Source organism: Manacus candei, unplaced genomic scaffold (assembly GCF_025592945.1).
Source record: "Manacus candei isolate 608988 ecotype Guabito, Panama unplaced genomic scaffold, ASM2559294v1 h1tg000023l, whole genome shotgun sequence".
NCBI lineage: Eukaryota > Metazoa > Chordata > Aves > Passeriformes > Pipridae > Manacus > Manacus candei.
This window is the reverse complement of record NW_026138071.1, coordinates 15274763-15290613: the sequence shown is the minus strand read 5'-3', so window position 1 is coordinate 15290613 and position 15851 is coordinate 15274763. Positions and strand designations below refer to the sequence as shown.

The following is a 15851-nucleotide window of genomic DNA, read 5'->3' as shown; positions in this document are numbered from 1 at the left end:
CCTAGTCATCTAATTTCTTTTTCATGTCGTTATTTATATACTTATGGAAAGATATGACTGAAAATATAGATTTTAACCATAAATGGTAATGAACTATCTTTATTCACAAGTCAGTAGGAACTGATATGGAACACACTTCTTACCTTGCAATTTATGTTGATTGTTGCCCCAGGAATAAAGTAATAATTAATGACTTGAACAGCACCTTTTCTTTCTTCCCACTTTGTCTGACTGTTTCTTAATCTTTGTCACTTTGAAAATCTATTTTCGGCAACCTGCTTTCATGGGGTATTTTGATTATAAATGCTAATAAATGTTTTATATATGAATAGAAAGGGAAAGTTGAGGGGTTAACAACATTGAAGTCCCTCCTAGAGTGGATCACACAGGAATCAAAGCATTTACTGGAATGGTACTGTTAACAAAAACATGTTTAAAACAGCTTTTTAAATTAATTTTTCCATTGACTTTGTAGTCATATGATAAATTGGAGCAATTGGTACTTAAACCCTTCTCCTCAACTATCATACTCCACCTATGACAGGGAAACTATAGTTAGGAACAGCTTCCTGATTAATGACTATGACACAATGGATAAGGCACAAAGGTCCATTAAACCATCAGGCTAAAGTCACTGAAGCATAAAGGATGCATAGTTCCTTTATTATTTTTCATTTAATCTTTCCCAAACTGAGATACATTCAGATTTCTAAAAATTGGGAGCCATATGTTGTCCTTGGTACAATTGCCGGTGATAGCAGGAGTTGTGTTCATGCACTCTGAGGGGATGATGTACAAGTGTGAGCTGAATCTGATTTTTCCACTGAGGCTAAAAGCGAAGAGTGACAGCAGCTGCAGACCTTTGACACATGAGCCATCATGTCTGAAACAAGGAGATCTAATTTCACATACAGCTATGAGGAGAGCCTCTGCCCTTATAAATTATCACTACCAGCCTATGTGTGTGCATAAACTAGTGAAATAAACTAAAATAAACTCTTGTTCATCTTTTCTTTCCCTCAAAATTGGAGCAGCAAATAAGGCTCTTGTGTTCTGAATAAAAAAATATTGTTCTGCAGAAGCTATTTTATTAACGGAGGGCTTTTAGATAGATTTTATTATTCTGCGTACTTAGGCAGGGTAAAGAGCTTAAACTAACTGGAGATCACAGTGCCAGTGATAGAACTCCCTTCCTTTTCATTACACTGAGTGAGCACCATCTGTTTATTCACTGCTGAAATAATGTGCCAACATCCCACTAGATGAAATGAAAATGAAAAATATATCCCTTGATGGATTAACATTAGTATATAATAATAATAATGGTGATTGATTTTTAGCTGTTCCAATAACAGTAGCTGCAAAATAAACATTCGTTACTCGCTGGATTCCTTGGCAGGGAGAAGGAGGGGGGCAGGGGGAAGGCAGTAGGACTTTTTAATATTAAAAAAGACTCAAATACATATTTAGTTATCAAATTGTGGATATGACTTGAACTTGTTAACACTAATTAAGTTACGTTCTTTGCATTTGTGTGTCTGCAAGAATAGATCCTAAAGCATTAGAACTGCTGCATTTCTTTTCTATAAGTGTCTTTAGACAAATTTAATTTTACATAATTTATTCTACATTATCCTAAAAGCAAAATATTATTTACCTAAATGATCTGACACTCTTATAATCAGTATTTCAGTCATTTTTATATTCTTCCATTTCAAATTTTATGGATTAATTATAAATAATTTGAAAATGTGGTCATGGAATTGCAATGCAATTAAAATAGTACCTATTTTAAGCAAGTTTTTCACTTGTCCAGTGCTTGTCTGTTGCTTAAAGAAATTTGAAAGTAGTTGTAATATCCAAGAGAATGTTTTGAAATTGTAAATAAAATCAAAAATTGCATAGCTTTTAAAGAAAAAATATAAATAAAACTATGCTTAAAATGTCATAGTCCTTTTAAAGTTATGTTAATCCTATATCACTCTTCTTTTTGATGTGTATTAACTCTTTCTGGTAAATTGGCAATGCATCTGATCTATATGTGTGTAAATGAAATTGTAGCCTTTTAGAGGTTCATTGGTGTCATTCCTATCATTCTGGCTTTTGTAATATTTTCTGCAGATTAAAGAAAATATAGCTATATTCCATCTAAGTAATGAGTTTTAGAGCAAATTTAATATTACCAGATTTAATAGTAGTTATCTCAGCTGATGTAAGTCCATCTGAAAAGGAAGGCATGGGCACCTAATAATTGGACCTACTAGTTCATTACAATTTATATTATTGTAAGAATAATTTTCCCTAGTGTTGGGCTTGCTGCACCAAGTCAGTGCTAATTGGTAATAATGCTATCACATGGTACCAAATCTATCTAACAGGAGTTAGGTGGGGCTTTCTGAATCTGTTAAGCAGGATCTCTCTGCATAGTTATTCAGAAGTCAGGTGGTTATATAGTCTACATCTTGATCCTACAAAGAGCTGTATTCCTCTTTGTACGCTGTGAAAAGCTGTACTAAGATGTTTGGACTAGCACAGTGCATAAAATTAAGCCCATATGTAACTTCTTTTCAGAAGCAGGACTTCTGAAAAAGGGTTGGGGATGGGATAACACGCCAACAAAAAAAATCCCCCAACCTGAAATAAACTGAATGTTGTGTTGCAGGAGAAAGGTACAGAAATACAAATTTACTTGCCCAGGCCCAGCAAAACTATGTTTTTCTTGAAACTAAGTATGGGTATACATTCACATGGCTATCATTTCCACTAAGTGGATTAAAGTGTTTGAAGGACATCTACTTCTAGCTAAAATCAATGATAAATCTTGGATTTTTTCATAGATTGTCTAAGCAAGGATCTCATCCTTTGCCCCAGTTCTTTTCTTGCCCCAGCCATTCTGAAAAAAATACTCTGCATTCAGAATGCAAAAATTTTGATTTAGCAAGAATGAGTTTTCCATTACTGTAAAAAAATTCTGAGGAAATAAGGATGCTTTATGAGATGGCACAGTATTATTAATTTATGTCTTAAATGTTAAGTGTTCAAATTTTCCATTAAACAGCTCTTGAAAAAATGTAAATTGATATGTACTGATTTCTTCTTTTTTACTAAAAAATAATCTTACTCTGTTTCAGCTCAAAGAATCGTTTAAAGATCTCAAAAAGAAGTTCAACAATTTGAAGTTCAACTATATGAAGAAAACTGAAAAAGCTCGAAATTTGAAAGTACTTAAAATACAGATTCAGCAAGTTGATACATATGCAGAGAAAACACAGGTAATAGAAATTTTAGGTTTAGTAAAGGCTTCACTGTTTGAATTACTGTGGCCTGTGCCAGGCACATCAGAGGAGACACAAAATATGTTGTGAACTTCCCTGTTACTCAGCTTTATATCATTCCCCTGTCTCAGTCATTGACTGAGACATTTTTTGTTATTCTGTTCCCATTATTCTTCCATTTCCTTCAGTGAAATGATCTTATCTCATTTCCTGATTTCTCTGTCTTCACTCCTTTAATCCTTCTTTATTTTTCTATTTATTTTTTTATTCTTGCCTCTGTTCCTTCACAATATGTGTGACCTAGTCTTTCCTCTCCTTAAAAAACCAAAATAATTACCTTTTGCATCAAGCTACTTTCTTGTCTTTTTCATTTCATCATGTAAAATGAACTTTTTTCTTCAGAATATTTTGTTGTATCCATTGCCCGGAGTTGATCATGCTCATTTGCAACTTAGAACCTTGCTAGCCTTACCCATTCTTTGCATTCACCAGAAACTGTTCCTCCAATGACCTTTTTAATTGCAATTCATGCATGACCATGTTTTATTACTACAGATATTTATATTTTAGCTGAAAAAAGTTACCTCAGTTATACCTTTAATAAAGATAATTTACATTGATTTTAATCAGCTTTGTGGAGGCCCTCAAGTTTCCTTTGATTTTTGAAACAGAAACTTTTTAAAACACAGGACAAGAAATAAGTTTGTATGCTTTTCCCATGTTTTTTTTGTTTAATTTTATTCCTAAAAATAGAAACATTTTTGCTATGTTATTTTACATTGCTACATCTTTTAAACAGGTTCTTAAGAAGAAGATGGATAATTTAGAGAAGCACATCCTTGACTCTTTTGCAAATAAACCTAATGCTAAAGTTAGAGACCTCTTGGGATCAATCAGTGACTTACAAAAACAACTGAATGACTTTAGCATGGTTGTGGAAGATTACAAGCAAAATCTGGATCTAGTGGAGCAACTGCAACAGATGATGAAAGAGGTACTAGTAAACCTGAGACCCCCACTGTGGCTGTAATAATGATGCAGGATAACAGATAAAACTTCCTATAACTGCCTCAGGCATAATCTGTGGCTTCTGAAAGTAATGAATTGGTTAAAAACCCCTTATTTTCCTTTGTTGTTTCTTTGTAAACTCGTGGTGAAAGGGGGGAAAAAATGCGCAATGTGATCATATTTGGGAGACTGGGGTCTCCACCTCCATATGACTTTCGTTCCCATTCAGCATATCTATGACCGTACTTAGGAGCTCATTTTCTCTAAGTGTGCTCTGAGGCAACACAGAAAGTGCAACAAGGCCCTCTCTAATAGCCATCAAACCATTAGAGCCAGATTATCACAGTACCCACTGTCTTTTATATAATTCTGGAACTGAAATGTAAAATATTTAGTTCCTTAGCAGAAGCATATAAATTGTTTTTAATAGACTAAATTGTTCAGTATATTTATAATTTTTTTCTGAACTGCAGTCTGTCTTTTTGGTGACTTTCATAACTTTATTTTAATGTGTCTGAGGACTGCCTCATGTATTGTCTCTTTTAAAAACAAACAAACAAAAGATCATAACAGTATTGTAACAATGTTTTCCCCTCTTGCCACATTGTGTTGGTGCTCTTGCTGTGGGGCAAGTACGTTCCTGTCATCATTGTTTATTTTTAGAAATAGCACTGTTCATATCTCCAAAGGGATCTAAGTGCATGACAAGTTCCCTTAATGATGGATCACAATACTGAAGTTTTGTTTAAAATATGTTTTCAGTGTCCAGCGATCTGATCAATGCTTTTCATATACCATTAACAAAGCAAATTGTTAAATTTGTTGCACATTTACATTTTTAAACTTTTCACTTAACTGAAATAAATTATTTCTTAGAACTAAAAACTTTTTTTTTTTTTTACTCAATCTAAAGTATCCCTTTTTACTCAAAACTTTTCTTTCAGTAAATAGACACAGACTTAAATACTGATTTCAATGGCAGTTAGAAATTATGGTTATTAACTGCTTCCCGTAGTGGTGCAATACTGGTGATACTGAATGAACACCAGATTCTGTCCTGTTCTGAGTATTGTTAACAAAGGTGTTTAATGTGGGTATGTTCTAAAGCCTGTTCTTGTCAGTAGAAAGATTCCTCACAACTTTAATGGCTGCTGAGACCAAAAACCCTGTTTACTGGCACAATAAATTTAGAGAACCTTTCTGCCCTTACAATAGAATAACTGTGGCCATAATATGAAATTTTTGAAATTAGTCAGTTGATATATAAGGTGGAAAGAAATAAGAAATAAAACTTACATTTGCAGAACCTTTAACCAATAACCTCACCATGCTTGCAAGATGAGCATGGGCGAATGTTTAATGAAAATTTAACAACTGTTAATACTTGAAACACCATTAGTAATGAAGAAATGTTTTTCAGGTTAGATTAAAGTCAGAAAATCTAAGACATACTGTATACCATTGATCATGGAAAGTCTAAGACTAATCCTACAATCTAAGACTGTTCTACAACAGCTCGAACCGGAGATAATAAGCCATTATAACACAGGTTTTTTATTCCTCAGTGTCAATTTTGGTTTGAAGATGTGAGTGCAACAGTGATTAGAGTTGGCGAATATTCTGCAGAATGCAAAACAAGAGAAGCAATAGAGACACTCTATAAGCAATTCAATAAGTTTCTTGAGCCTACAGTGCCTCAACAAGAAGAAAAAATTCAGCAGATTATGGACCTTGCTGAACAGCTATATGGTGAGGACATATCTGGTAATGTACTTTGGGAAAAAATACGGTAACTTGTAAACAGATTCCTAGATTTATTCATTTAAGAAGAAAATCCCATCGAGTTCAAAAATCAAATGTTGTCTTCTAGTATTTGCTGGAAGAGGTTGAAGGATTTCAAAATAAATATTTACAAGAAATAAAAAATTTGTACTATACAGTCTGGTATTTACTTACTTTTCTGTATACAACCTAAGTTCACCTTGAAATAGAAAAGTAAATGTCCTTGTAATATTCATGAGCTTGGAATTAAGACTTCATGGTTTAAACTATCTCATAACAGAGAGGCAAGCCTTTGAAGTCAGAGTATGTTTTAGGGATATAGTATTGATACCTCAGTACCAAGTTAACATTTTACATTAGTACTGTGAATAAGTAGTGCGACTTGATTGCCAAATTTTTTTAGCAAACAATATAGATTGCTATGTAGATACTGTATTTACTATTGTATTGATTTGGAACATTGTTGACTGAAAAAAACAGAAGTCAAAAGAACTTCATATTTTTCTTTTTTATCCCTCCAGTTTGTAATTTTTATATACTTTATAAAGTTATTTTATCCAAAGATAAGGTGACCATCCCAATGTGCAAAGATGCTGTGTAGCCTGTAGTAGTAAATTCAAGTAGTAAATTCAAGTAGTAAATCTGAAAAAAATTTCAAGAGTCAAGCTTTTAATTTCCTCTAATTTAGTGCCAGAAAGACAATTCAGAGAGCACAGATCACTTCTTTTTCTTCTCTCTCTCTCTTTTTTTTTTTTTTTTTTTAAGCCTCCTCAGTATTTTAAACATTCTTATCTGTGGGAAAGGAGGTGACAGAACTGATTCTTGTCAACAGCTGATTAGGAATGCCAGGAGAAAGAAGCTACTTTGGGTTCTTTAAGTTATTACAAGGGAAAAAGCTCTCTATCATGCCTTTGTTTTGTACTTCTTATAACAGGGATCTAAGTGCCTCCTAGCTGTATAATATGGCAACTAGTTTAGGAGACACCTTATGAGGTCAGCATCTTTTAAAGCAGTATCACTAAAGAGACAGAAGCCCTGCAGTGACTATGAGAGTCCATCTCAAGTAAGCTAGTAAGAGGTAGGAAACCCCATTACTGTGAATCACAGAATTCAGCAAAACAAAACATAGAAAAATGTAATTATGTGTTGCAATTACAAAGAACCTTGATTGTTATACTGATCTGTTTGAGGCATTCTGTTCTACTTTCATGTTATTTTGCCTTTGTAGGTATTGAAGAAGGAAAGAAGCATGTTGAAAAAACTGTATTGAAGTACAAAGAAATCATTAGTTCTGTTGAAGAGTTGTGTACATCTCTGAGAGAACTTAAGGAGATAAAGGTATTTTTTTTAATCTGGAGAATGTGTTGCATCTACATCATCTTGTTGGGCTTAATGTCTGAAATGGTGTTTTTAGCTGAGGATTATCTATGGCAGTATGAAACACTTCTTAATTTTCTCTTTCCCACTACCTTTGGTAATGATTGTCACGAATCAATGAAGTGCTGCTTGTTTGTGCACTAAATATTTCTTCTAGGTTTCTTTTTGTTTGCTTCTTTCAGAGCTGTTACTGCTTTCAAGAAACCTTTAGAGGAAAATGTCACAATTTCTTTGATTATCTAGACAAATGCGCTTTTTTTCATATTTCTTATTCCTTTGATACTAAAATACAGGTAACTGCTAGATATACAAAATACCAAACAACTTAGCTTGGCTCCCTCTTGGAGAAGATATCCCAAAAGTTGTGTTAAAACCAAAGTAAATTGAGTGAGAAAAGCATTGCTTTTGACTTAAAAATTAGAGAAAACCACAACATCTTTAGTTTCATATTCTGATAAGCTACTTTAGGTGTAATTAAGTATAACATATTAAGTGAGGAGGAATTATGGAGCACAACTGATAGGGCTAGATTTCTGTAATGAAGAACTGCTACTCCACCTCCCCATTCTCAAAGTAATACTTGAAAAATGTCCCACATATAGCAGTAGCTAATGAGTTAATTCTTCTGTGCAGTTGAAAAAGTTAAGATGCTTAAATATCCTGCTTTTATTGATACTTAATGTTATTTCACTTTTCTTTGATGGGATTATACTATAAAATTGACAAACATTCAGATTATTCATTAATATCCTTAAAAGTGGTAAGAGATGCCAGAAACATAAATGAGTTCCAAAATTCATTAGGTGAGTGGAAAGAAGGCTTTGCCTTGCACCGTGACTATAAAGAAACTTCAACAAAAACACCAATTCAGTTTTTCTAAGTTCTTCTCCCAGCCCATGTATTACATAAATGCTATTGTGTGCAGCATGCTAACCCCAGGTTCTGTCAAAACAGGGCTTGACCCTTTCATCTTTTCTGCTTGCTCAACATAATATGGTCTTTTCAAGAGAAATGGAATTTCAAACTAATTGTAATAGTTTTGTCTAATTTCCATAGAATCATAGAATATCCTGAGTTGCAAGGGACTCACAAGGATCATCAAAGTCCAATTCCAAATTTTGATAAGTTTAAAGTTATCTTTCATCAAAGAGATGGAGAACACTTTTTTTCACACAGAACCATTCCTAAACTCTAGTGAAAGTTGAGTCTTCCTGAAATCCTGATATTTTTCTGGATTTGTTGTTTATCCTCTTTTTTTTTTTTCCTAATAGTTTTACTTTCTTAATCCTTTGTTTCCCCTTTCTGAAGTTGGGTACAAAATTGGTTAATATTCCTCAGATTCTTGAATAGCCACTGGAATTCTTCAGTCTTTGGCATCCTGTAATTTCCTTGCCTCAGAAAAGATTCTTTCAGCTTTGAAAAATATTGTCTTTGCTTATCCAGGAATGAATTAATCAGGTTTTGCTGCATTTCCTTGCCATAAGCAATTTACACCTGTGTGATGACAGGTTTTAGATAAGACTTCACTTCTTTATTTTTTTTTTCTTCCCTCTGCTGTACAGAGCATAAGTCAGTGTGCAGCCAAGAATTGCTATTTTCTATTGGGTATAATCTTACTTGATTTTCTCTTCACATGGCAGAAAGTTGAGTTTTCTGAAGAGTTGGTTACTGTTAAAAAAGAAGAAATAAATGGCCAAGAAGCATGTGAGACTGGTAAAGACAAAGTTGTGGAGCAAAAGCAGCAGGTTAGTTATATGCTTTTTTTTTTAATAACTAGAAGTATGTTTCTTAAAGGACTTTGTGTATTGCTGGAAAGTTTCTTGCTTTTCTGTCTTGAAGCCTCTGTTAAGATGGGTTTTATCAGTGCAGTCTTCATCAATTGTTTTTCAGTTTTTTTCAGTTATCCCTTTTCCTTCTATACAATCCGCATATTCTTCCCTTTGAGTTTTCTTTTTTAGTGTCCTTTTAACATGCCTATATATCTCCTTTTCTAAAATAATATTATATTCTTAATCTTTTACCAATTTTTCTTTGATCCTATTGCCACAATATCCTTAGTGTAGATGTCTTCTTTGTGTCCATTCCTCCTTGAGGAAAGAGTACATTCTGCTGTCTCCTTTGTAATAAGACTGAAGGGAATATAGGAAGTAATAGAGGATACTGTTGTTAGTATGTCCCAGAGCCCTAGTATTCATATGATGCCTAGATACAATTTCTGAAAGTGTTTGATTTATAAGTATTATCCTATGAGAGAAATCTCATAGCTCAGAATTTGAGCTAAGTAATGGTGGAAGTTATGATAATTTGTTGAATCATAAATGTCTTAATCAGGAAAAAAAAGTGGGTTTTTAAAACAATTTTCTTTCAGATGGTGTCAGGTGAATTGCTTACAAATTCAGAAAGCATTGCTGAGAAGAGAAGCAATACTCTGTCTCCTACCAACTCTAAACAGGTATCTGTCCGCTGTTCTTGTTAATTTATTTTTAATCAAATTGATGGGCATCATTGTGTATTCTCAAAGGAATCCTACTTCTTACTTTGCTATGTCTCAAAAGTTAGGGCTATTGTTATGGATTGGTGAGCTTTGATTATATTCTCATTTACAGTATTACCAAAAAACCTGAAAAAACAAGCAATTGATTAACAATAATGGGAATAACAGGAAAGCATTCATAGCAAACATGACGGAACACAACTACAGCTGTCAGCAGTTCAGTGTGACATTGTTGTCAAAGAATAAATGAAGCCTTAGAAATACAGTGAATACTAAGATCTACGTTTTATGAGATTAATTTACTTTAGCTTAAAGAATGTCTTGAAGGCTTGGCATCCTGAATGCAAATGTAAATCATTTACTATGGAAAATAGTCTGGTAAATTGGAGTGGGTGCTAATGTATTTAACTCCTTAGAAAGGTAGGATCCATTGGTAACTGATTGAGAGATCTAAAAATTCCATTTTACAGGCTGATAAGGTAGATAAATACTACAAGACATTAAATTGTGATGTTTTGTAGAAAATCAACTAATAACATTCCCTTCAGTTCAATACAGAATGTCCTGTCATTTGCTGATGAGCCAAAATTAGGCCTAATTGATTCTTTTACCTCCATTCCAAGTCAGTGGGAATTTCACCACTGACTTGGAGCCCCGATTTCACTCAAAATTTTGTGACTGTTCCAAAGAGCCTCCTTCAGATTAATCACCTCACCCAGCAGATGTCCATTGCCCTGTTTCCTATTTTGCTAAGCCACAGCTTTGTCAGTCCTTGTCAGACTGTGCCTCAACTGCCAAGGAGAGAAGTCAAGGGTATGCGAAACAGCAAATACCAGATGTGAATTACGGCAACCATGATGCCTCCACCTTTTTCATCACTTCATACTTCATTTAAAGAACTATCAGGCTCTTCTCTCTAGACTTCTGTTTCCATTCTTTTGAAGGAAAGACCTGGTCCATCTCCAGCCTCCTTGCCTAATGGACCAGCCATCTCTAATTTTTTCTATACTTCTTCAAGCTACTTTTGCAGTATTAATTTGGTTCAAATATAACACTCTAAAAAGTGAACTAGACCTTCTCATGGCACATTGATCCTCCTGCTTCTTTAATCCCAAGTGACACACCAGGACTGAAAGTTCTCCTACTGTCAAAGCCTATATGACAGCTCGCTCACTTGCTGCCCACCTGTCATTCTTTCCCACAGCATTTTCCCCTGAGTCATTTTCCAGCTCTTCAGGGTTCAGAGTTCATGATAGGCTGCTTCTGGAAAACACATTTAGTAGTCAGACTTGGAATTCATCCCACAACTGAACTGAATTATTTGGTAAAATAAACACAGTAAAATCCCAACCTTCTTCCAGTCATTTATTCATGGATCTGGTATGAATCATATGGCTTTGAAAAAACAAATGTAGTAACTTGGAAAAACATCTATATTAAAACTAACATATCTAAAGGACCAGGGCAGATGTGAGGTTCTATTACTTCTGTGCACTAATATTAGCTTATATTTAGAGCAGTAAGGCCAAAAGAAACACAAAACAAATGTACTGCTACACTTTTGTACTGGATGCTGCCCAAGAGACCTGGTTTTTAAAGCAATGGCATCCAGTGTATCACTCAGTCGATTTGAGTGGGCTTAAATTAATGTATTTTTGTATTTTAATGTATTTATTGGTGATAGACACCTTGCTTGGTAGATTACATATTTTTGTATAGAACTCAGCAATGAAAGAATAACATAAGAAAACATTATGAATACCTCTGCTGAGAGCCTTTGCACAAAGGAAATCTGAATATGTGATTACACATTCATATAAAAATTAAGAGGCAGAGAAGTAATTAACAAATCAGATAATGTTTCTAATGCTTTGTGATTAAAATTAATGCACATCTGCCTCACCTAATTCTCTTTGGAACATGATGAAAGGGAATTTTTTTTTTCTGTATCCAAGATAGCATAAAAATAATGTTAACATTGCTTTCCCTTTTAATATTTGGCAGGATCATGGAACAGCTGGCAAAATTTAAAAAAATGGAGGAAATATAAAATGCTTGGAAAATATTATAAAGATGTTTTTTTAATTGTTTGACTGTTGAGCATGACTATTTTTCTCAAAGAATCAAAGTCCAGCAACTTGACTGTTAATACTAATATTAACAGTCAAGTTAATATATTTTTATCGCTATGCAATTGTTTCCCATTTAGATGTAATTAGACCACCTCCTCCCTCACCTTCCCCTTGCAAATGTTCCTATAAACAGCACCTACAGGAAATCCACAGATTGTCGTTTGTTTATAGAAAGAGGTAATTTTTCTTTCACTGCTACTGTTATAATACATGCCTATATATAATTAGAATAAGGTCTTCTAGAATCTATTTGAACCCTTTGAAATTCCAGTTTGCTGCTGCAACATTTTCTGACAAATTAGCTTTTTCCACACGTTTCCTTTTGCTCAGAATGCATTAGGCTTAATTAGAAGAAATATTATTGCTAGATTCTGCACAAGGGAATGTGTTGAATGATAACTCTTTCTCTCTTCTTGTTTTTCTTTTTCTTCTTTCCTTTCTCTTCTTTCCTCTCCTAATTCAAGGAGAGGAATATATTGGCTGATATTCCAGTTATCTGTCCAGCTGGTGAGGATCTTATTTCACAGGATACAGAGCTGTCATCTTCAGCCAAAGAGGATAGTTTACAGATTGGATTCCTGACAGAAGAAATACTCTCCGGAGATGAATATGAATGTATATCACCTGATGATATCTCTTTGCCACCACTTTCTGAGACACCAGAATCCAACCTCTTACATTCTGAAACAGAGCTAGAAGATCAGTGCTGTTGTAGTTCTCATAGTCTGCATGTCAGCTCCTATAGCTTGCAAATGCAGAAAACCACTAGTATGAAAAAAATGGTGGAAGTGTCTGATCTCTTAACAAATTCTGCTTTTGCTGATGCTACAATTAATAGAATAGAAAGCCCATCAGATCACTCTGAGAAGTTTTGTATCTCTCTAACAGATTCTGATGCAAAAGCCAGAGTGGTATCTCCTTTGACTGCCAGCTTGGAAGGAATATCTGAAACTAGCACTGCTTCTTGCACTATAAAAGCCAAACCAGTATTTAGCACGATGAGTGAAGTGTGCAAAACACATTTACAACACCTTGAACTTCACAAAAGCACGGCAGAATCACAAGAACAATCGCATGACTTCAATAACTGTACTAAAACCCGGGACAGGCTGCATGCTTTGCCTGATGCATTCTCGGGTTTCGTGTTTCAATCAGACACCACCAGAAGCTGTCAGAGGCAGATGGTTACCCGAGAAGAGATTAAAAGTTCATCAGAAAAGAACAGCATGGCCAACCTAACTGGACAGGCGCCTAATTTCTCCCAGATTCTGTCTAACAAAAGCGTCATGGAAGGTTCTCCGGTAACTTTGGAAGTAGAAGTAACGGGATTCCCAGAGCCTACATTGACATGGTGGGTAGCTTACAATGAGAAGTAGTAAATATACCTAGTAGCAAGCCACCATGAACCACTTATAACCAAATCAGTTAATCTAGAGACTAGAATAAATGGCTTGTATCCTTTCTAGTCCACACTGCTGCATGATTTCCACCTTCAAAATTCCTATTGACAATTAACCAACTTGAAATAATCTCCCTGTACTTAATTTTAAAAATGAGAGTATCAAACTACTCCAAGCATATCCAATTATTTTTAAGCAAATACATCATATAGTTTCTATATTCTAGAATATCACATCTCGCTTGTTCAATAATTTCTTAAAATAATTGCACACTACAGATTTAGCAGAAATAAATTCATTTGCATTTTCTCAGGATCTGGGCACTATGTATGGACAGATACGTAGATGTGTGTGCACATTAAAATATTTATATAGTGACTACATATATATTAAGATAGGTACACATTTACAAATATGTGAGAGTCAGTTGTCAAAAACAAGAGGTTACAGGTTAAAAAATCCACCTAAATATCTACATTAAGAGAATCAGTTTTATATGATATATTTATGTGCAATCTCTCTTCATTGCTATATGTCTATTTAGATTACTTTATACTGCATTTGTGAGAAGTACAGATGATGTAATATAAACTTTTAGGATGACTCTTCCCTACCAAAAGGAATAGGGACTAGAAGAGGGACAGGATTTCAAGATTTTGGTAATAGTTCTTTATGTTTTGGCATTCCTCCATTTTTACCTCATTTGCCTTTTCTCCGCTTATTCCATTAACCTTTCACAATGGAGGCCTTTCTTTTAATGTATTACAATTAAATATGCCTCTTACTGGAAAAATGTTGATGTTAATATTATTATCACACATTTGAAGAATTAAACTGTAAGTTTTTGGTAAACTGAAATTTCTTCTGTTGCACTGAGAAAAATACTGGACACTGCAACCTTGGTGCTATACTCTGTTGGTATCAATAAAGTTACCTTGTTTTAAATCCCAGTATTGCACAGATTGAGGAATATTATTGGTGAAACAAGTGATACCTTAATTTTATTGTAAGAAAGCATTAATTTAGCTTGAAAATATATGCACTGTTGATATATTATCTTTAAAAAAAGTAGCATTCAACTGGAATCATTTTACAAATTAGAAATTCATGGAAATAGAAAAAAGATGTTTTTTTAATTAAAAATTAATCAATAACATGTATTTTGTACTGATGTAAACATTTTTATTAGATATACATGTGGAAAAATATTTGCGTGGTTGTGTTAGGTTAAATGTAGCTTATGCTGAAACATCACAAGGCAAGAAGAGACAGGATTTTCTCTAATTTCCAGTATGTATGTAAATCAGGATTCAATACCAATACATAGTGACAGGACCTCAAGTGTTAGAATATGACACCAGTTCTCTGAAGTAACTCCTGATGCATTGTTCTATCCTGTTTGAAGGTGTGAGCTAAGCAGACATTAACTGGGCTGGGATGGAGGAAGGTCCTTGGCTGTCCTTTATACTGAGAACACAAGTTCAGAATATTTGTATGTTGAGCCTTAAGAGCTATTCATGAGTTGGATGTGGGTTGACTCAAGACCTTACTAGCAAAAATGCTTCAGTGCAAAACTGAGGGCCCAGGCCTTCATGTAACCTCTCTAATACTGCAGTGAGATAACTGTGACTTGTTCATTGAAAACCATTTTCAGAACTACATTTTTTAATGTTAAGAATGTATTATCCGGCAATTTGCATTGTTTAACTGTTCATCCATATTGACAGATTAAGACTCAGAAATGAGAGCATAGCAGTGAGCTCTCTCTCTTGCTGTCAATGTAGGGCTATGGGGATTGTCTGAATTTGCAAAGTTCTGCGTGGCATACGGTGATATAACTCTGACTTGAAAACTGACTCTCTGCTTCAGGTACAAGGAGGGCCAGAAACTGACTGCAGATGAGCACTTAAAGCTTTTACAAAAGGAGACAAAGCATACTTTGTTCATTCAGAAGGTGTGTGATAAAGATGCTGGCCTCTATGTTGTTCGGGCTAAAAATTTGAACGGCACTATCTCATCCAGTGCCATTCTTCACGTGAAAGGTAACAGGCCACCTATTACAAGAATAGACTGGATAATGCTGTGTGTCATCTATATTAGTGTATCACTAATGTACTGGCTATTCACGAAATAAGTACATTATCGACTGCACCAGACTTAATTCTCACATGCTAAGACAACATTAAATTGATTTTCTTACACGGCATCTTTCACAGTATGTACAAAACCACTTCGATGGCACAATGGATATATTACTTGTTACTAGTATTATGTGCTTGTTTTACTTTCTCAGAGTGATGTTGACATAAAAAAAGTTATGAAGATTTTCTAGAATCTGAGGCTGAGTTTTGCTTTCTGAATCTGAGGCTGAGTTTCGCTTTCT

General features: G+C 34.4%; 1 protein-coding gene across 1 annotated transcript in view; it reads left to right on the top strand.

The window, feature by feature from the left end:
• The window catches only part of CCDC141 (coiled-coil domain containing 141), an 84641-nt gene that overhangs the window by 60788 nt on the left and 8002 nt on the right, over positions 1-15851 (top strand). The window contains exons 24-31 of the mRNA XM_051787291.1: positions 3132-3272; positions 4075-4269; positions 5849-6032; positions 7294-7403; positions 9083-9187; positions 9811-9894; positions 12533-13419; positions 15338-15510. Coding sequence (XP_051643251.1) covers positions 3132-3272; positions 4075-4269; positions 5849-6032; positions 7294-7403; positions 9083-9187; positions 9811-9894; positions 12533-13419; positions 15338-15510 — 1879 coding nt within the window. The remainder of the gene's footprint in view (positions 1-3131; positions 3273-4074; positions 4270-5848; positions 6033-7293; positions 7404-9082; positions 9188-9810; positions 9895-12532; positions 13420-15337; positions 15511-15851) is intronic.